General features: G+C 39.7%; 1 protein-coding gene across 11 annotated transcripts in view; it reads left to right on the top strand.

Moving 5' to 3' along the window:
* PFDN1 (prefoldin subunit 1) overlaps nt 1–22,060 on the top strand; it is an 82,015-nt gene that overhangs the window by 54,297 nt on the left and 5,658 nt on the right. For 4 of the 11 annotated variants that reach the window (XR_012031111.1, XM_072826110.1, XM_072826114.1 and 1 more), the window contains one exon: nt 14,082–14,134. The exons of the other annotated variants lie outside the window; for them this stretch is intronic. Coding sequence is in view for 2 of the 4 variants with exons in the window: in XM_072826110.1 (XP_072682211.1) it covers nt 14,082–14,117 (36 nt within the window). In the remaining 2 variants the exon portion in view is untranslated. Of the gene's footprint in view, nt 1–14,081; nt 14,135–22,060 lie in introns of those variants that run through there. 11 annotated transcript variants of the gene reach the window in all.

Raw genomic sequence — 22,060 nt, 5'->3', positions numbered from 1 at the left:
CCTTCTGGAGTTTTCTCCTCCTACCTTTACTTATTTATTTTTTAAAGATTTTATTTATTTATTCATTCATGAGAGACAGAGATAGAGAGAGAGGCAGAGACACAGGCAGAGGGAGAAGCAGGCTCCATGCAGGGAGCCCGATGTGGGACTCGATCCTGGAACTCCAGGATCACGCCCTGGGCCAAAGGCAGGCGCTCAACCACTGAGCCACTCAGGGATCCCCCCCCCCCCACCTTTAAACCAGCTGTTCCCAGCCACCCAGGTGTCCCTGATTTTTCACTCTTAAGTTAGGTCCTTTTTCCTTGTTCTCCGTAATGATTTTATTAGTTTTATAGCATATTGTGGTAATTTGAACTATATATCACCACTTAAGGTAATTGCAAATAGGGTGTCCTGGGCACCTGGGTGGTCCTGATGCGAGACTCGATCCTAGGACCCCAGAATCATGCCCTGAGCCGAAGGCAGACGCTCAACTGCTGAGCCACCCAGGCGTCCCTGTAGTTTCAAGTTTTGATCAAAGCTGTTAACTTGGCCCACTTTGTATGCCTCCTCACTTCCTGCCAGTAGTCTGTACAAATGACACTATGGATATACCTTTTTAATGACAGAGGTGCTTATCTGATTCAAGTTCTCTGAAATGAGAACCCATTTTTTTTCTTTTTTTTTTTTAAAGATTTTATTTATTTATTCATGAGAGACAGAGAGAGAGGCAGAGACATAGGCAAGAGGGAGAAGCAGGCTCCTCGCAGGGAACCTGATGTGGGACTTGATCCCTGGATCCGAGGATCATGCCCTGAGTAGACACTCACCCGCTGAACCACCCAGGCATCAAAGAACCCATTTTCATTAGTATTTCCTGGACTCCCTTTTATCCATGTCTGTTCTTACTGTTTCTTCATGTTTGTCTTCTGCAAATATCCCCCCCAGTCTTTGCTGATGAGTGCGAAGCTTACCTAGAATTTGTTTAGCTCTTGATAAACTCTCTTAAAGCTGTGCATACATTGTTAGCCCATCTAGTGGCCTCACTTACTGGCCCTTTCCTTTTATGGAGCAGAGGTGGGGGTTCTATAACCCTGCTTTCATGTTCCCTTGATGGGAGTTAGATTATTTACCAGAAGGGTAAAGGCAAGTACTACCTTATTGGGAAGGTAGACCATATTTACAAAATACTACGCAAATATCAGGTTATTCTTTGGGTTGTAGTCATTTTACTGGGATTGATTAGAAAATCTTTTCATAAAAAAAAATCTTTTCATAATAGGCTCAAAATATGATAGTATTATTTAGATGTCTATCTCTCCTTTATAAAGATAGATCAGGTTCTTGGAGGAAAAAAATAATCATTTCATCCTAATGGTGATTAGTATAGACCAATGATTCTGGTCCTGGCTAAGAGAAAATATAAAAGGGTGGCTTCAGTATGATAGAGAGTAACCATGTTATTTATGTCTGTTTTTTAAAGATTACGATAATTTTTTAAAGATGGCTGAATGTCTGTAATACGTAATACAGTATATGTTAGAAAAGTACAAAAACTTATTTCTTAAATGACATGGATATAATTGGGGAGTTCGAATGATGACTCTTGAGTCTTTTTATTATTTTTTTAAGATTTTAAAATTATTTTTAAATAATCTTTACACCTGATATGGGGCTCGAACTTACAACCCTAAGATCAAGAGTTGCACACTCCACCAGCTGAACCAGCCAGGTACCTCTTGTCTGTCTTTATAAAAATAATTTTCGTTTTGAAATGAACATTGCTACAATGGGAAACTAGGTTATTTTTTCGTTGTTTGTTTGTTTTTAGAAAATTCAGTTTTAAAGTTGAGTTAAAACATTGATAGATTAAAAAAAAACATTGATAGATTGAGGCAATATGTTTCTTCTAAAGAGTAAAAAATACTTCCTGTATATTTTGCTTACTTTTTTTGAAGTAAGAAGGATATAATTTTATGGAGTTTGCCTTTAGAAAAACTTGGAATCACTTTTCAGATGAGCTAGAGTTGTTTCTTACCTCTTGCCTAATGAATTTCAAATACTTGGAATCCTTGAGATAACTATAAGGATGTGTGTTTGAGCACATTTTGATGCTCAAAATTGATGTGTTTGAGCACATTTTGACCACCATTCTCTTAGGTTCGCTCCTTTGTTCCACGTGAGAGGCAATCATTGTTTGAAGCCCATTTGCATTTAGTCTAAAGTTCCCATTATATTTTAGACACACGTGTATACAAGTTGATCACTTCCTTTCCTTTATCTTTGACTTGGTCATTGCCCCTTCCACTACCCTGGATAGCTTAGCAGTGACATAATAAGAGTAAGGAAACCCAGGACATTCTGGCCTGCATAATGCCACTTCTGACGCAAAATGTTACAATCTCAGGGTTGTGAAATAGCTCTGCAGCCCATGCTATAAGTAAAATCTAAGAAATTGTAAAAGTCCCTATTCTTGCACAAAAATGACAATTTTAGTCAGATAGTGGTTCCTGAAACAAGTAGGAAGAATGGTGGCAAGGGAACTGGTAGGAGGTGCCTGTGACATTCTGCAGTTGGCTGAGTTTTGAGACTCTGATGAGAAAATGTTTTTGGAGGAGTTCCCGTGATTGTGGAGGTTTTACTCTGCCTATTGAACATCATTTTTTCCGTAGCATGGTGGTAACTGGTAGGCACTTGGCTTGATGTCCAGGTTTTGCCCTGAGTACTTCATTTTTGAGTTGGTACCATTGTGGATATGATGAGAGCCCCTCTTTGGAGGTGATGTCAAGTGGACGCTATTATATGATAGACAGTGATTCTCTTCTGTTTCTGTTTAGATAGAAAAGAGCAGGTAAGAGAAGAGCTAGTGAATGGGATTTTTTAATAGATTATACAAGAATTATATACTGGCATAGCTCAAAATTTATTATCCATTAAGAAATTATTTATTTTATAGCAAAATATAGCATTTACAGAAATAAATGTTAAAATACATATAGCTTAATAATTATAAAGTGAACACTTGTAACATCATGCAAGCCAAGAAATAAAATATTGACATGCCCCAGAGGCTCTCCCATTCTTTCTCCTCTTCATACAAATGCCATTCCTGCCCCTTCCCATAGCTATAACCCTAACTTTTGTGATAGTTCTTTTTTTTAATTTAAATTCCAATTAGTTAAAATACAGTGTAAAATTAGTTTCAGGTATACAGTATAGTGTGAGTCAACACTTCTGTACATCACAGGTGCTCATCACAAGTCTACTTCTTAATCCCCATCAGTGATTTAACCCACCTCCCTTCTGATAACAGTTTGCTTTTAATAGGTAAGAGTCTGTTTCTTGGTTTGCCCTCTCTCTTGCTTTTCCTTTTGTCTATTTTTTTTCTGAAATTCCACATGTGAGTGAAATCATATGGTATCTGTCTTTCTCTGACTTATTTCGCTTAGTGTAATACTCTCTAGCTCTATCCGTGTCATTGGAAATGGCAAGATTTCATTCTTTTTTATGGCTGAGTAATATTTCACTGTGTGTGTGTGTGTGTGTGTGTGTGTGTGTGTGTGTGTGTGTGTGTGTATACATCTGTATATATACACCACATCTTTAACTGTGGATGTCTGTATGTCTTCTTTGGAAATATGTCTATTCCTGTCTTCTGCCTTTTAATTGTATTTTTCAGTTTTTGGATGTTGAGTTTTATAAGCTCTTTATTTATTTTATCTTACTTATTTATGTTTTTTTAAGAGGAGGAGCAAGAGAGAGCATGTGCCTGAGCAGGGGCTGGGGCAGAGGGAAAGGGAGAAAGAGAATCCCAAGCAGAGTCCTTGCTGAGTGTGTAGAGCCTCATGCAGTTGCAGGACTCAGTCTCACGACCTTGAGATCATGACCTGAGCTGAAATCAAGAGAGAAATGCTTAACCAACTGAGCCACCCAGGTACCCGTCTGCCTTTGAGTTTTGATTGTTTCATTTGCAGTGCAAAAGCTTTTTATTTTGATGTAGTCCCAATAGTTTATCTTTGCTTTTATTTCCCTTGCCTTAGACATATCTAGAAAGAAGTTGCTATGGCTGATATCAAACAAGTTACTGCCTTTGTTTTCTTCTAGGATTTTTTTGGTTTCAGGTCTCATCTTTAGGTGTTTAATCCATTTTTGTTTTTGTATATATATAGTGTAGGAAAGTGATCTAGTTTCAGGACGCCTAGGTGGCTCAGTGGTTGAGCGCCTGCCTTTGTTTGGCTCAGGTTGTGATCCTGGAGTCCCCAGATTGAGTCCCGCATTGGGCTCCCTGCATGGAGCCTGCTTCTTCCTCTGCCTGTGTCTCTGCCTCTCTCTCTCTCTCTCTCTGTGTCTCTCCTGATAAGTAAAATCTTAAAAAAAAAAAAAAAAAAAAAAAGTGCTCCAGTTTCATTCTTTTGCTTGTAGCTGTCCAATTTTCCCAACACCATTTGTTGAAGAGATAGTCTTTTTCCCATTACATATTCTTTCTTGCTTTATTGAAGATTAATTGACCATATAATTGTGGGTTCATTTCTGGGTTTTCTATTCTGTTCCGTTAATCTGTGTTCTATTTTTGTGCCAGTACCATACTGTCTCAATGACTACAGCTTTGTAATATAACTTGAAGTGTGGAATTGTGATGCTTCCAGCTTTGCTTTTCTTTTGTTTTTTTTTCAGGTTCCATAAACATTTTAGGATTGCTTGTTTTAGCTCTATGAAAAATGTTATTTTGGCAGGGATTGCATAAATGTGTAGATTGCTTTGGGTAGTATGGACATTTCATTTATTTATTTATTTGTTTATTTATTTATTTATTTAAAAGATTTTTATTCATTCATTCTCACACACACACACACACACACACACACACACACACACAGGCGCAGAGACACAGGCAGAGGGAGAAGCAGGCTCCATGCAGGGAGCCCGATGCGGGACTTGATCCTGGGTCTCCAGGATCAGGCTCTGGGCCGAAGGCGGCACTAAACCGCCGAGCCACCCGGGCTGCCCTAGTATGGACATTTTAACAATATTTGTTCTTCTAGTCTATGAGTATGGAATGGAATGTCTTTTTGTTTCTTTGTGTCATCTTTAATTTCTTTCATCAGTGTTATGTATTCAGGGTATAGGTCTTTACCTCTTTGATTAGGTTTATTCCTAGGTATCTAACTGTTCTTGATGTAATTGTATTCTTTCTTTTCCTTTTTTTTTTTTTTCTTAAATTTTAAGATTTTTATTTATTTGAGAGGGAGTGTACCAGCAGGGAGAGGGGCAGAAGGAGAGAGGGGAAGCAGGCTGTCCGCTGAGCAGGGAGCCTGATGCAGGGCTCTATCCCAGGACCCTGGGATCATGACCTGAGCTGAAGGCAGATACTTAACTGACTGGGCCACCCAAGTGCCCCCTACTTTTTTTTAAGTATAGCTTTACTAGCTATTTGTACTTCCCCAAACAATGTAATTTACTCTGGTTTGTTTTTGCACTTTATATGAACAAAATCACTATATAGATTTTTTTTGCTTTCTTTTTACTCAGTTTTGTGTTTGTAACCTCCATGTTACTTGATATTGTGATTTATTTTCATTGCTATTCCATTATGTATTCCATTATGTAAAGTTACCACAGTTTATCTTTGTATACAGTCCATTTTTATTCTTAACAAGTCAAGATGTTCTCATAGAGTGTTGATACGGTTTATCTTTTAGTCATTTGCTGAAGGGAGCTGTTTTTCAGAGACCTCACTCTAACCCAAGAGAATTTGAGTACTGAAGTATAAAATGTTCGTACTTTAAGAATTAGCTTGATGGTGTCCTACTTTCAGCTAGGTCACTAGACCCTCTGAGTGGCTTTTTCTTTTTTTCTTTTAATTCAAAAAGGTAATTCCAAGTTAGTAAATTCATCTCTTTTCATGTTTTGACTTGGAGAGTTGTGAGTGATGTTTCTCTTGCTGTCCCATACTTTGGGATTTCACATATGAATACTTTTCTCTTTATAGAGTTCATTTGCATTTCAACATTTGTAAAAATGGATGTTTAAAATAGTTTTTAGTTATTTAAGACTTAAATCTAAAAGAGCCTGATGGTTGGAAGCCCTAGAGTTTATAGTGAACTATATATATTCTCTATGTTCTGGTGTCTTGGGGCTCAATGTAGCTGCCTAATCTTCCTCTTTGACTTTTAAAGAATAGGCATAAGTCTGAAAAAGCCCTATATGGTCTTTTTCTGGTTGAGTATTCTTTATTGGTTGTTACAATATTTTCAGTACTTTGGTCAGTTGTACATGTGTTATGATCCAAGTGCTAATATTTATTTAAATGTAAACTATGATATAATATATTTCACTTCCTTATTAGAAATATTTCAGCTCAGGGATGCCTGACCGGCTCAGTCGGTATAACATGTAACTATTTCAGGATTGTCAGTTTGAGCTCCGTATTGGAGGTAGAGTTTACTTAAAAAAATATTTCAGCTCTGATGAGAACTTAGATGTGAACATTTCAAATAGATTTGCCCTGTTAACTAGACAGCCTTTCTTATTTGTAAAATATATATTACAAGTATCTTACACATACACCCCTCTCATTTCATCTATTCACTGATATGTGTATCTTCATTTCATGATTAAGGTAAAAGAAGGATTTGCATTCCAGTTAAATTTGAGTTTAGCTTTCTGCATCTTGCATCTGTTAATCCTTTCTTCTAGAATGCATTCCCAGGGTGCCTTGATTTCCTTGGAATATTTGCCTATAGCCTATAGCTATGCCTTTGAATGCTTCAGGGGCTGCTGACTGACCTCAAGTTTCACTACTTTGTGTTTTATATGATCTAACTTTTCTCTGTGCCTGTGAATATTTCTCCTTATCCGCCCCCCCCCCCCCCATGCCTGAGAGTTCCTGTAGTCACTTTCAGCCTACTAAAGAATGATTTCTTTCGATGAGGTAGACTTTGAATTTTCTTCCACGTTATTGCATGCCTCCCTGCTCTTGTATCTAGATGGTAAGGGGAAATTAATCAGTATACACATTTTCTTTACCCTAGATTCTGACTCTGGTCATTTCTTATAGCCACAGGTCTTCCCAAACCTGAAGTAATAGATACTGGCCGGAGGAAGTGAGTTGTTTAATACATGTGGACAGGCCACACCTGTATTAATGAGCATACTCTGCATGTCTACTCGAAAGAACAAGATCCATACTGATATTTGAACCATAAGTAGAGATCTCCAAGTGTACTAGATTTACAACAGAGCATTCATTACCCTAGATTCCTAATTTAAATACCTTCTGCTGAGTTAAGAGTTCTGGATTGTAGCCCTTGCTGTAAGCTTCAGTATCCTCATCTGTAAGATGAGAGGTTGGGTTAGAAAATACCTCACTTTTGTTAAGTTAATCATTACAACTTTGGTATTCTTCTGAATTGACACTTGAGGAGCAAAAATGCCCCTTACAAAACAAGATGGAAGGAGGCAAAACAAAACAAAAACCAGTTTCATGTCCAGATTTGATTTAAGAGGTTAATTGAAATTCTTTTCTTTGAAGGTAGAATAAAAGTAGTCTCCTCATAGCTTTGCCATTTAAAATGTAATAAAAGGTAACAGCATCTCTTGATATCTTTGTAGTAGTTGCTTAATTACTGAAATCACAGATGTGCATGTGATAGCTTAAGGTAGTATATTAGGCATCACTTATTTTAGAGGTACTTTTGGATAGAGCTGTATTATTAATTCCACATACATAAATTAAAATTACATACCCAGGAAGATATCATTTTACTGATTTGTAGTGCTTTATTTATCCTATACTATCTTATAAAATACATAATACTTAGAATAGTGGCAAAAATGTTCAGAAAATATTCATAAATTATAAATTCCTGAATGTATTGGACATTTTATCTTATTAAATATAAAGATGTATTTTTATGAGTTTTAATCTACTGGTGCAGATAGTTCTATTACTTTACTATTTTTCTCATTTTCCAGAATTTTCACTACATTATTTTTTTCATTTATAAACATTTATATGCTGTCTTCCTAATTTTGATTAATAGAAGAGTTTCTCCTACCTCATTTTGTCTTGCTTACAAATCTTTCACTTGTCACCAGCATAATAAAAATATTTGAATTCCCTCACTATTCATGATATGAAGCCATTCTTTTTGGGTACATAATTATCTTGTAAGCGACTTCTTCCAAAATGGACACAGATGCATTTTATTCCTAACTTTTGTGTAAAACAGCTTAGTTCATTTTATTCTGCTTTTGTTTTTAAGAAAACACATGTGAGGGTGGAACAGTCCTCCAGATCAGGAAGCATTATCGGTTTCCACTGATGTTTTATATGTACTGTTTTTATATGAGACTCTAAAAGTTCGAACTCTGCATGATGTTATAAAGACATGGAAAATGATTCTTTCTTAGGGTTGGAGGAAGTGATGACTAGTGTTTTTTTTGCTGGTAGTATCTGATAATCCCCCCTCCATTTAGCTATTCTAGGCATGTTTAGTTGTCAGGCGTTGTCGGACTAAATAGCTAAAAATAATAAATAAGGGGGAGGCTGTTCTAAGGCCAGCTCTTGCCACTATCTGTAATCTGTTTAATTTAGTTCCTAGGGAGAAAGGGCAAAAGGAACATGGTGCCATTCCCATTGAATGGATTTTTTGTTTAAAGTGCTAACAAGAACATTGTTTGAGCTCTCCTTTTTCCCAAACCCCAATGGCTCACGCACCCACATCCACTTGCAGTGTAGAGCCGGAGCTTGGGGGCTTAAAGAGCATGCTCCAATCAGTAGTTATGCTAGAGGTTAATCAGGTGATTGTGGTCTTTTAATGTGGCTTTTGACAGTGGAAATAAGCAGTTGGTGTATGAGAGAGGGTGAGAGGGAGAAAATGGTGATTATAGATGGGGGAGTTAGTGTGAGAATAAAGAAACCTTTCTGTTCAGTCCTTTTTCCTAACTCTTTGTTCAGGGAGTCAGGTTGTTTGATGACATTTGCACACATTTGACTGCAGTATACCTCTGCAGTTTTAACCCACAGTGCCAATGTGAAGCTCTCCTTGAATTCGGCTCTTGACTTGCCTTTGCCTTTGCTTTTTTCTAATAATAGAAATAACTTCCTATAAATTAGAGATAGCAATCTGGTACTTGTTTGTAAACCTGTTGATCATTGAGGGAATGATTTAAATGCCTTTCCTGTCCCTTGCTATGTATTCACCAGTGATGGAGTTTATGAAAACTAGGACCAACTTTTCAGTTATATTTTTGGCATTCTACAGTTTGTGTTGAACCACCAAAGGAATTACTGATTTTTATAGTCTTGGGTTGCCTACTGATTTTTGTATCTGAAGTCATATCCAGAATCCGTTCCTTTGTGCAATTTTTTGTTCTTTGGGAATGGGGGGGAGGTGGTCTGAACCTGACCGCTTTAAGCACCAAAGAAAGAAATGGATTGGTTTTATTGGAGATTCTTTGGGGAGAAATGTCTTGGGGAAACCTGTATTAATGTAGATCCTGGTGTTTACCTAAAGCTTTGGGATCTGAGCACTTTACTATAGGTTTTGGGAATGCTTACTTTTGGACATTTTTTAAGTCACCAACCTGCCCTACTCCCTAAGTTAATGAAATCATGATTTTATTTTATTTATTTATTTATTCATGAGAGACACAGAGGCAGAGACATAGGCAGAGGGAGAACCAGGCTCCCTGTGGGGAGGCTGATACGGCATTCGATTCCAGGGATCATGCCCTGAGCCAAAGGCAGACGTTCAACCACTGAGCCACCGAGGCGTCCTGAAATCATGATTTTAACTGAACTAAAGGTTTTTCAAATATGTACAAATCTTCAGGATTATCTGTGTCATATATATGATAAAGTCTTGTGATTCATGTGGAGTGACATATCTGGCAGTACTTTAAGTCTTTAAAGTAGCTCAAAACATGTAATTTGTGATTGAGTTTAATTAGCTCCAGAAATTTGTAAAGAGAAACTTCACTTTCTGTTCGGAACCTGGGTTTTCTTTGGAGTTCAAATTCAAAGCCTTCGTTAAAGCATACTTTCTGAGTGCTTTCTTTAGATAAGTGGTGAAGAAAAATATAAAGAAGGAGCTTTTGATTGTAGGCCGTGACATAGTCAGGGAGAAGCAGACTCCCTGCAAGGAGCCCGGTGTGGGACTCAATCCCAGGACCCCAGAATCATGACCTGAGCCAAAAGCAGATGCCTAACTGACTGAGCCACCCGGGCGCCCCAATGCATATTTTTTTAAAAGTATTATTAAATGTTTGCTGAGTGTCCGGATTACACATGGTATGTCTGTGGAGGCTTTTTGTTCTTACTTTCATACTTACATACAGTCGATTGTATTCGCTATATGCCATGCACTGTTACATGCAATGAAGACAGAATTAGCAAAGGCTCTGATGGGAATGGAGTTTATATTCTGGTGAATGGAAGAGGGCAGCATATAATAAACAATATAATTTATGCATGCTTAAAAGTAAAATATTTTGGAGTAAGGAGACCGAGAATGATGGGAGTGTACAATCTATTTTATATGGTGTTGACAGGGAAGGTTTTTCTTATAAGGTTATTTGAGCAGAAGCCTGAAGGGAGTGAGGTAGCAAGCTCCCTATACATCTGGGAGCAGAGGATTCCAAGCAAAGGGACTAGCAAATACAAAAACCTGAAGGTGAGACTTCAGTTGACCAGTTGGGAGAATAGCAAGGAGGCCATTTCATCTAGAGCTGAGTGAGGTAGAGAATACTAAGAGAAGAAATCAGGGAAGAGACGAGGAATAGATTTCATAGGGCCTTGGAATTGGGAGTTTGGAGATGGTTTTGAACAGATGAATTGCATGATCTGATTCATACTTTAACAGGACCAGACTGGATGCTATATTGAAAATAGATTAGAGGTGACTTAGTTGGTTAAACATCTGACTCTTGATTTTGGCTCAGGTCATGATCTCTGGGTCATGGGATTGAGATTGTGTCGGGCTCTGTTCTCAGTGAGGAGTCTGCTTGAGATACTGTCCCTCTGCCCCCCTCAAAATAAATAAACAAATCTTAAAAAAAAAAATTATAGAGGAGAAGGGTGGAAACTTGGAGATATATTAGAAGGCTGTTACATTATCCAGGTGAGAGATTGCTAGTATCTTGGACAGGGCAGTGCCAGTGGAGGTGGTCAGACTCTGGATATATTTTAAGGTAGAGCCAAAGACAGTTGGGTGTGGGGATGAAAGAGACGACTCAAAGTTTTGGCCCCTCCTTCCTTCCACGTGTATCACTCATTTTCCTCTTGGAGAGATCTGGAATGGGCTCATGGGAGAGGGGCTATTTCACTTGGACTTTGAAGGTTACAGTTTTGCTTGATTAGGGCTGAGCCAGGGGGGAGAACATTTCAGATCAAATAAATAGTGGGAACAAATGTCTGGAAGTAGAGTGGTAAAGGAGGCTGGGGTGAGAAATGAGACTAGAGAGGTCTAAGAGAAAAGAGTTAAGGCTAAAATGGATGAAATCTGCATTGTTTCTCCTCACTTTGTGTAAGTACTACTTGTTCTGGGCAAGTGGTTATTCCTACTGTCAATGCTATTCATGTAGTGTGATTTCCACCCAGCATTCCGTGTATACTGCGTTTCACAGAGATTCCACATGTTTATGGGAACAGATGTGCTATTGGTCATTCATTAGTCAATTTTTCCTACTTGATCTTAATGTTTCAAAAGTAATTTTAAAAGCAAATTGAAAGTTTGGTTTGTGATACCCAAGTAGAGGTACTGAATAGACAGTTGGATATATGAATCTGGTACTCCAGGCTAGTGAAATACAATTGAGAATTATTTAAAAATTGTCAGTTTCGGGATCCCTGGGTGGCGCAGCGGTTTGGCGCCTGCCTTTGGCCCAGGGCGCGATCCTGGAGACCCGGGATCGAATCCCACGTCGGGCTCCCAGTGCGTGGAGCCTGCTTCTCCCTCTGCCTGTGTCTCTGCCTCTCTCTCTCTCTGTAACTATCATAAATAAATAAAAATTAAAAAAAATTTAAAAAAAAAATTGTCAGTTTCTAGGTGTCATTTAAAGTTACAGAACTGGATTTAATCAACTAAGGAGAAAAGGCAGCTAGAGAAAGAATGAATGAAATTCATGGACCAAGCCCATCAGCACTGTAGCTGGATGTAAAGCTCTTTCCAGAGGTGTGGACAGTGTGTAGTGTTGAGTCCAAAGAACTAAGTGAGTGCCCATGTGGGCAAGCCTGTGCTGAGAAGGGGCTTACTCCCTCCATAGTTAGGAGGCTGTTCAGGCCCTTGGTTTTGTGGTGGCAGCTGGAGCTGTCAGCTTACCTACACTTGAGTTAGAAATGCTTTGTGGACTTCTCTTAACTAGTACTGACTCTGGAGTTGGGCAAACCTGGTCTGCTGAGGGAAGCAGGTTTGTTCCTTTGGGGAGGGGTTGCAGGAGGTAGAGGCTGACATCAGCTTAGGCTCAGAGCTGAGTGCTCTGTACTGCAGGGGAGTGGTTGAACACAGTTCATTTACAGCAAAGAAGATAAGCAGCCCTGCTGTGCATCTGTGGTATCTTGAGTCATATTTGAGGATGGTGGGACCTTACATGGGTGAACACAAACATGCCTACTAGTTTTGAAGGTTAAAAGTTTCCTAAAGGGATTTTATAATGACTACTTTATCCATATACATTCTCACATATGCACACACATAAATATGTGCACTTTCCTACCCTCTTTCAGTATATACTAAGAAAAGTTTTAACTTTTAGATTTTTTTTTAGTTCATCCTGAAGATTTTTAGCAAGTAGTAGGTATTGCTTTTCTTTACTCGGATATGTGCAGCATAATGTCTGGACATAATAATTAAGGATGTAAACTCTGGAATCAGACAAATATGAATTTGAACTCCAACCCTGCTGCTTACTACACATTGGATAAATTACTTAGTGCCTCTAAGCCTAAATCCATTCTTCTATAAAATGGTAACAACCACAGTATTGATGGAGAGGGAGAGGAAGTAATCCCTTTCTTATCTGCCTAAGTATGGAGCCAACTGAAAGGCAGATTGAGATAAAAAATTGTTTTAAAGATTTTATTTATTTATTCATGAGAGAGAGAGAGAGGGGAGAGAGAGGCAGAGACATAGGCAGAGGGAGAAGCAGGCTCCATGCAGGGAGCCCGATTTGGGACTTGATCCCAGGTCTCCAGGATCAGGCCCCAGACTGATGGTGGCGCTAGACTGTGGAGCCACCGGGGCTGCCGAGATAAAATTTTTTATATATTTTTTCTCTATTAGTTAAATATAATGTTGAAGAATATGGCTTCAGTATGCAGCAATAACAGCAGTTTCTGAATGGATCCAGAATTAGGCATACTGATGAGATTAATTTCTCCAGCAAATCTCTGCATTTGTGGGACAACCACGGGTCTCTTGCTGCAGAGGCACGCTGAGACTGTCAAACAAATGAGGAAAATACGTACCTGTTGCAAGCAGGCAGATCCTGGCAGAGCAGAAGGGGTTGAGCAACATTACTTTTTTCCTGGTCAGAAAATCCACTAATCTTCCTGAGAGTAAATTGAGGCCAGGGCTATAGCTGAGGAACAAAGGAGGTGAGGAGGATAAGCATTTCTCCTTTTAAAAATTTCTACCTTTTGTAGGGAGGGAGCGGCAGTAATCTCTGTACTCACCGTGGGGCTTGAACTCACAACCCTGAGATCAAGAGTCTCATGTTCTACCAACAGAGCCAGCCAGGCACCGCCCCCCCCCACCCCCTGCCAGATGCCTACCTTTTAACATTATACATGTAAATCATTTGACACTATGCATTTATTATCAAGTAAATGCTCAATAAATAGAAGATTTGTTGTTTACATATGGTGGATGCTCAGGAGCGACTTACTATTGAGCATATTGCCACCAAATGTTTATAAGATAAAGTGTTTTTTTAAATTTGGAAAAAAATTGAAGATAAATATACAAAGCTAACTTAATGAACACCTGTTCACTACCCAGGATTAATGTTAATATTTTGTAATATTTACTTTTTCATTATTATTTTACAAAAATAAAACAATACTAATGAAATTGACATCTCCTTTGTAACTTCCTTTCCAGGCCCACCTCAGTTTTCTTCCCATTCACCAGAAGTAACTACTGTCCAGTTTTTTGTATGTATCTTTCCATTCCATGTTTTTTGGCATCTTATATTTAACAAATAACATCATAGTGTTCGTATCTTTCAGTAACTTTTTTTTTTTTAAGTTCTCCCCACACTAATATATGTAGTTCACTCATTTAAATTACTCTAGGGTATTCCATAAGAGCAAAGGACCCATTATCTATAGCTTCAGTATATATCATGTCAGTGTGCCCAGAGGGCCCAGTGACTTCTTCCATGCATAGCATAAATACAACCATTGGTAGGGCTAGTTGAGGGGCTCAAGGATGCAAGTGCCAGCAGATTAGTGATGTCTGCTGCTCTGCTGCTCTTATTTCCTAATAGCCATGGATTCCTTGGTGAAGCCATCTCATGAATTTCATGGCCTTTCCCTGTGTTTTATTTATTTTTTATTTATTTTATTTTATTTTTCCCTGTGTTTTAAAAGTAGAGATCAAATATTCTTCATAGAGCCAGAACTAGAATCAGGGAAAGAGAGGAAGATGAGTAGGAACTCAAGATTCTAGATTCCAACCACAATAATCATTTTACCCTGCAAGAAATGGAGGTTGCTGTACTGTAGTTGAATATTCCTAGTAGCTGGGCCTTATAAGTTAGTAGTCCTTTTCTTATGAAATGATAACCCTCCTAAACACCACCAACTCTTTGAATAGAAAGATTGTAAGTGGCTCCTAAGTGATCTAGCATCTGGAAATTGAAGAAAGGGCTAAGTGAAAACCACCCTTTGAATCATGTTTGCAAAGAAGTGTGCCAAGTGCTCTTTTATTATTCCAGTGTCATTATAAATTTAATTGGTGTTATGTCAGCTACTTAGATCAGAGCTAATAGCATATTAAACTCCATTCTGTTTGTACCAGTTCCATGGTAACTTGGGTGTGTGTAGAGTTGGGACAAGTGGCAGCTGTGACGTCTGGTCTGTAGAGTAATTTCATCATGGTATGAGCTCCTGGATCACCCCAGATGGAGAAGTGTCACTGGGTGATGTGAGCTGACCTCCTGGTGCCCTTTAGAGTACTGCAAGCAATGTGAGCAAAGACTCTAGGTTGTTTGGCCTATAGGTTTAGCTTAGAGTTTGAGAACCGTAGTAATCTTTGGTGATACTGAGAGGTATAACTATTATTTTCCCTTTTCTCTTTCTTAATGAAAAGAAAGCACATTTGGGGGGAAAGCTTTATAAATAGCTCTTTGATATTGTATATTTGTAGTTCTCCAGTTCTGCCCTCTGCTGACCTAGACAAATCAGCAAAGGGAGGTGCCTATGAGTCATCAATCTGTGCTTGTGGTAGCTTTGAGCTCTTGCTTGTTTTCACTGTTCCCATTCCTTTTATGGGTTTCCGGTTGCCATATCTCTATTTTTTTAGTTGTATAAATATGTTCCTCAATTGGAAAGTAGTAATGTGAGCACATAGAAGTTTCCTTACCCTTGTTTGTTCATTAGTTCTCCCAAAGTACTTAATTAACTCATTAATCTAAATATTTAGTGTTTACACTTATAACATTAAAGTTAGTTTTCAGAAATTAATACGTCAGTTTATTTTACCTTGGCCCATTTGTGTGTGATTCTCTTAAGTTTTTGGGTAGAGCAAAGACTGATTTGTTGTGAAAGTAATTCATTAGGAGCTTGCCTTGCTATGCCTGTTTTTAAGATTTATTTAGTTGTTTTAGAGAAAGAGAGAGCATGACCAGAAGGGGCCATAGGGAGAGGGGGAAAGAATGACAAGCAGACTCTATGCTGAGTGCAGAGCCTGACATGGGGCTCAACTCGGGGCTCAATCTCAAGACTCTGAGATCACTACTTAAGCCAAAACCAAAAGTTGAAGGCTTAACTGACTGCGCCATGCAGGCACTCCACCATGCTTGTTTTTAAACACAGGGCTTTTATGCCCTGTCTTTTCTTCTTGGTTCAGCATTTTGAGAAGACTGGGAATTTCTTTTTATTTTTAATTGAGGTAAAGTTCATGTAACATAAAATTGCAATATTGTGCAACCATCTCCACTCTCTGATAGAACATTTCATCACCCCCCAAAAGAAACCCTTACCCATGGTCACGGGCCATTTTCCCTCTCCTCCAGCACCCAGCAGTCTTATCTGTTGTCTGTATAGATTTGCCTATTATTATATTCATATAAATGGATCATACAGTGTGTGGATTTTAGTATCTGGCTTCTCTCACTTAGTTCCATGTTGTCAAGGTTTATCCATGTTGTAGCATGAGTCAGAACTTCATTCCTTTTTATGGCTGAACAGTAAGCATTCCCTTGTAGGAGTATATCACCCTTTGTTGTTTCCATTTTTGGGCTATTGTGAATATTGCTGCTATGAACATTCAGAAGTTTTGTTTGGACACCTGTTTTCATTTCTCTTGAGTATACACCTAGGAGTGGAATTGCTGGGTCATGTGACAGTTTTAGCTTCTAACTTCTTAAGGAATGGCCGAACTGTTTTCCATAGCAGCTGCATCATTTTACATTCCCACCAGCAGTATATGAGAGTTCTGATATCTCCACATCGTTTTCAGTACTTATTTTCTGGTTTTGATTATAGTCATCCTGGTAGGTACAAAGTAGTGTCTCATTGTGGGGTTTTTTAAGTTTTTTATTTTTTTGATTTTTATTTATTTATTTGAGGGAGAGAGAGAGAGAGTGCAAGAGCACACACTACAAACAGGAGTTGGGGAAGCAGAGGGGAGGTGAATGGGGAAAGAATTCTCAAGCAGACTCTGGCCTGAGTGCCAAGCTCATGAGGGGCCTGATCTCATGACCAAAGATCATGACCTGAGTTAAAACCAAGAGCTGGACACTCATCCACCCGAGCTGCCCAGGCACCCCTCATTGTGGTTTTTATTTGCATTTCCCAAAGGACGAATAAGGTTGAACATATTTTGTTGTGCTTATTGAACATTTATATATGTATATATTTTTTTTTGAGAAATGTCCTTTTAAGTCCTTTACCCATTTTTTAATCCTGTTATCTTTTTGTTGTTAAGTTGCAAGAAAATTGAAATTCTTGATTTGCTTGGAGCAGAGAGTAGTGCTGAAATGACTTCAGGTGGTTGCCTCATGTACCTCCCTGTAGTCTTACCCTCACAGTTGAGTCAGGCGCACCTCCACTTCCAAGAATTTGAGGTGTTGCCCTTACTTCCTCTCTGAGAAGGCACACCCTTTTCCACCTACTCTTATCATGCCTGCAGGCCAAACTCCACTGTACATACTGTTGATTGGATTCTCTAGCTCTTGTAAGACTAGGGCAAACTAAAGAAAGGCACCCTGAAGTAGTAAAACTTACCTATTTGCTCATTTGGAAGGCTTGTAGAGAGAGTATTTGGCCGAGAGAGTCCCAGAGTTATAAGAAGATTGTAACAGATTCCTCTAGTCTATAAAAAATAAGCACAATAGTAATTGAAGATTGGAGACATCTGGGGAGCAAATGGGAGGTAAGGAAGTGGAGGGAGCTACTAAAAGCTTGGTTCAAGAAATTGTGCTAAGAAGGAAAGGAGAGAAAGGGGAGAGTACTTGCAGGGAATGTGAGTACACGAAAGTGTTTTTTAAATAATCTGCCTCAACAAGAAAGATTTTGCAGAGAAAGAAATTGAAAATTAGGAAAAAAAGGAAAAGGCTTACTGCAGCAGTGAGTTTTGAGAGGGTGAGTGGAGATTGAACCAGTGCCCAAGTGGAAGAGTTGTGTTCTGACAGAAGCAGGGACACTGCATTTTAACACAGGGGAGAGAAGAGGATATATGTATAGGTGTGGGTCAGGTAGTAGATGTGGTAGCAGAGGGAAGAGTGAATTCTCATGAGATTGCTTGTATTTTCTCAGTGACCTGAGATGGAGAGGGGAAGAGAGAGTGAGTATAGATTTGAGGAGACAAGATAAAGTATGAAATAGTTATTTTGGAGAATACACAAGTGACCTTATTAAAGTAGTTTAATAAGATAGTAGGACAATGTTGAGTGCTCATTTGAGATTCATGGTCCTGAATTTAAAGTGAAACCATTCTGTGCATTTAAGTGTTCTTCTCTAGCAACATGTAGGTACAATCATGGAGTAGGCAAAGGGTTGGGTTTAACTTGGGTTGGCATTTGCCAGGCAGGTGCAACAGAGGGAGAACAGAGCAAAGAAGAAAAGGATGTTTGTAAGGGGTTAATATAAATGTACTGTGGAAGCTTAGTTTGGTAGGGTGGGTAGTGGGGGAAAGGACATGGAAACAATAATGTATAATGAAAAACTTGTCATTGAGATGAGGTTGAAGAAGTGCTGGAGTTGGGGCACCTGGGTCGCTCAGTTGGGTTAAGCCTCTGCTTTCAGCTCAGGTCATGATCCCTGGGTCCTGGGATCAAGCCCTATGTTGGTCTCTCTGCTTGATGGGGAGCCTGCTTCTCCCTTTCCCTCTGCCTGCCACTCCCCCTGCTGTGCTCCCTCTCTCCTTTCTCTCTTTGTCAAATAAATAAAATCTTAAAAAAAAAAAAAAAAAAAAAAGGGATCCCTGGATGGCGCAGCGGTTTGGCGCCTGCCTTTGGCCCAGGGCGCGATCCTGGAGACCCGGGATCGAATCCCACGTCAGGCTCCCGGTGCATGGGGCCTGCTTCTCCCTCTGCCTGTGTCTCTGCCTCTCTCTCTCTCTGTGACTATCATAAATAAATAAATAAATACCTAAAAAAAAAAAAAAAAAAAGTGCTGGAATTGAGTTTTCAGATAAAGCAGGCTGGAAAAATACAAAGTAGTGGTGGTGAACCTGAAATTTTGGAGATGGCACAGTTGATGGTGATGACATGGTACCTAGGGTATGACTGTGGGCAGGTGGCTGAGGTGGAGTGAAGTAAAAATTGCAAGGGGATGGGACGTCATGGTATTGGATGGATCATCTGCCTTCTTGTTGGAGGCACTTTGAGTAGTGCAGCAGTGGTGGAAAGGAAGACAGTGAGCCATTAGTGAATGAAGGACAGTATTCCGGAAATTATAGATTGCAGTAACAGGAAGGTGGGGAGAGGATGATGATAAGGCATGATGCCACAAACTTCAAGGACCAGAATTTTGAAGGAAAAAAGAAAATGGTTTGGCACTAGGCTGAATGAATGAATGGATGGATGGTTGGAAATTTGGGCTTTTATTAGGTAGCTTTCATCGAAAGTTAAACATCTCTGAAATCTCTACCTGTTGGAATCAGTTCTTTTAAGACTTTTTTTTTTTTTTTAAGATTTTGAGAGTGTGTGAGCGAGCAAGCATGAACGGGATGAGGGGCAGAGGAAGAGGGAGAAGCAGGCGCCCCACTGAGCAGGGAGCTTGATCGGGCCTTGATCCCAGGACCCTGGAATCATGACCTGAGCCGAAGGCAGATACTTAACCGACTGAGCCACCCAGGGATCTAAGACTCACTTTTTTTTCTTAAGAACAGAGACTGACAGACTATAGCTTACTGGCCAGATCCAGCTTGCTGCTTGTTTTTGTGTTTTTAGAACATAGCTGTTATCCTCATTTGTTTATACTGCATGCATAGTTTACACATTGTCTATGGCAGCTTTTATGCTATGGTGGTAGAGTTGAGTAGTTGGTTGTGACAGAGACTACAAAGATATTGACTATCTGGCCCTTTATAGAAAAAGTCCAGTTTGCTGACTCTCACTTTTGAACATTGGTTCTCAAACTTAAGTGTGCCTCAGAATCACCTGGAGGGCTTGAAAACACAGATTGCTGGGCCCCATCTCTAGAATTTTTTGATTCAGTGCATCTGGGTTAGGGCCTGAGATTATGCTTTTTGCACAAGTTCGCAGGAGTTGCTGATGCTGGAAAAATTCCAGGGACCACATTTTAAGAGCCATTGCATTAAGATATTTAAGGTGGTGGTCAGGTTCCTTCTCCTCTTAATCTATTCTGAGCCACATGTCTCTACTTCAACTGCTTATCACTTGACATGATATATTGGCATGTCTCATCCCTTTTAATCCTGGTGCCCCAAAATGTAGTGATGCTTTGGATGTAGCCTCATCAGTGCCATGTGCCTTGAAACAGTTGCCCCTGCTGGCTCTGCACTTACATAGGAGTTTTCTTTCTACTTTCTTCCTGGATTGTCTGTTGGGCTGGACTTTCTCTGGGACTTAAATGAAGCTGATGTGTTAGGGAGGGCAACATTGGTATTGATCACCCAAAGCATAGGGGGACTGCAGGGAAGAAGTAAGAATCCTTCTTTCCCCACCCTTTCCTTCAGCGAATTAATTTCTTTCTTTCTTTCTTTCTTTCTTTCTTTCTTTCTTTCTTTCTTTCTTTCTTTTCTTTTCTTTTCTTTTCTTTTCTTTTCTTTTCTTTTCTTTTCTTTTCTTTTCTTTCTTTCTTTCTTTTCTTTCTTTCTTTTCTTTCTTTCTTTCTTTCTTTCTATTATTTATTCATGAGATACAGAGAGGGGGTGTGGGGAGCAGAGACACAGGCAGAGGGAGAAACAGGCTCTGTGCAGGGAACCTGACAGTGGGACTCGATCCCGGGTCTCCAGCATCACGCCCTGGGCTAAAGGCGGTGCTAAACCGCTGAGCCACCCGGGCTGCCTTAAGTGTATTTCTGCCATAAGGTGTTGAGTCGTGTCGAGGTTTGTCTTGGGTAGATTAAGCATGCAATCACAGGTGGGATTTGGGATTCTGGCCCCACACAGTAGCAATGTCAGAGTCTCTTTGCAGGGAAGAGAACACCTGGGAGAAAAACTGTTCAGTTTTTATAGGTTCAGTGTCTAGCTGAACCACATCTTTTAGCAGAGGAACTTTTGAAAGCAGTTAATGAAAATTGCAGAGACAGTTACTCCTTAGATTTATTTCTCTTTATTCTCCCAGTCTCAATGGCTAAAACTGCTTTCGCATTCCTTGAGCTTGTCTCCCAGTCTTATGTTATAGTTCACAAGTTCCCTTATTGCCTAGTTGTGTCATTAATGGTGCAGTGAATGTACGCCAGTGAGTTCCCAAGTAGACATGTGTCTGTGGATCAGTCTCTTAGCTTTCAGTTCCCGGTCAGGCAAGGCCTGTCTTTCCCACCTCTGGTGAGTGTTCCTCACCCATTCACTTGCACTTTCAGAGCTCTGCAGTGCTCCTGCTTGCTACAGCTCTGCTACCTCGGTCTCATTTCCCTTCCTGACTTCTCTGATCCTGTCTCGTTGCCTTTCTTATTTTCTCTTCCTCCTTTTGTTTCTGTGCCTTTGTCACATTTTACCTCCATCTGCCAAGACATGCCTTCTCAGCCTTCGGTGAATTCTTGGCCTCTTACTAAACTTCCCCAGTGTGGGCAGCTGGCATCCTCCGGCCATTTTAGAGTTCTGCAAACTGAGAGAGCATGAGAGTGAGGCTCTGGGTTTCTAATTTGGGAGTCATGGGTGCAACAATGAGAAGGTGGCCTTTGCTTCACATTTTTTTGATTAATTAGTAGAGTTTGAAGTTGGCAGTGGCCTGCAGAAGCTGGCAGCCATGGATTCAGCATAAGGGAGAAGTGTGTGGTCAGGGTAGGTCAGTCTCAGGATCTGAAACATGGGACTCAGAGCAGAGGGTCTCTGAATGATCTCATAGAATATCAGGAGCAGAAGGGAATCAAGATGCCCATTTTTACTGCCCCTGTAGCCTGGATTAGAGGCATGGGACAAGCCACAAGGTCTGCTTTTATCCACCATATCTCCCCTGTCCCTTATCCCAGCTCTATTTTACCCATCTTACGTTTTGTCTTTGAGATGAGTTAATTTGAAGTAAAAGCTCTGTGACTAATGGGGGAGTAGGGATACTGGTACTGTCTAAATCCTCATTTTACAGATGGGGAGTAGAGGATGAGAGAGGAAAACTGCTTTCTATACCCTAAGAAATGGCAGAGAGGAAAAATATTAGAGAAAGGGGAAACAAAGTCCCTAAGGGAAAAAAACGTCAATAAGATAGCATCACAAGATGAATTACCCTC

This window comes from Canis lupus, chromosome 5 (genome assembly GCF_048164855.1).
Source record: "Canis lupus baileyi chromosome 5, mCanLup2.hap1, whole genome shotgun sequence".
Taxonomy (NCBI): domain Eukaryota; kingdom Metazoa; phylum Chordata; class Mammalia; order Carnivora; family Canidae; genus Canis; species Canis lupus.
This window is presented reverse-complemented; position numbering and strand designations above follow the sequence as displayed.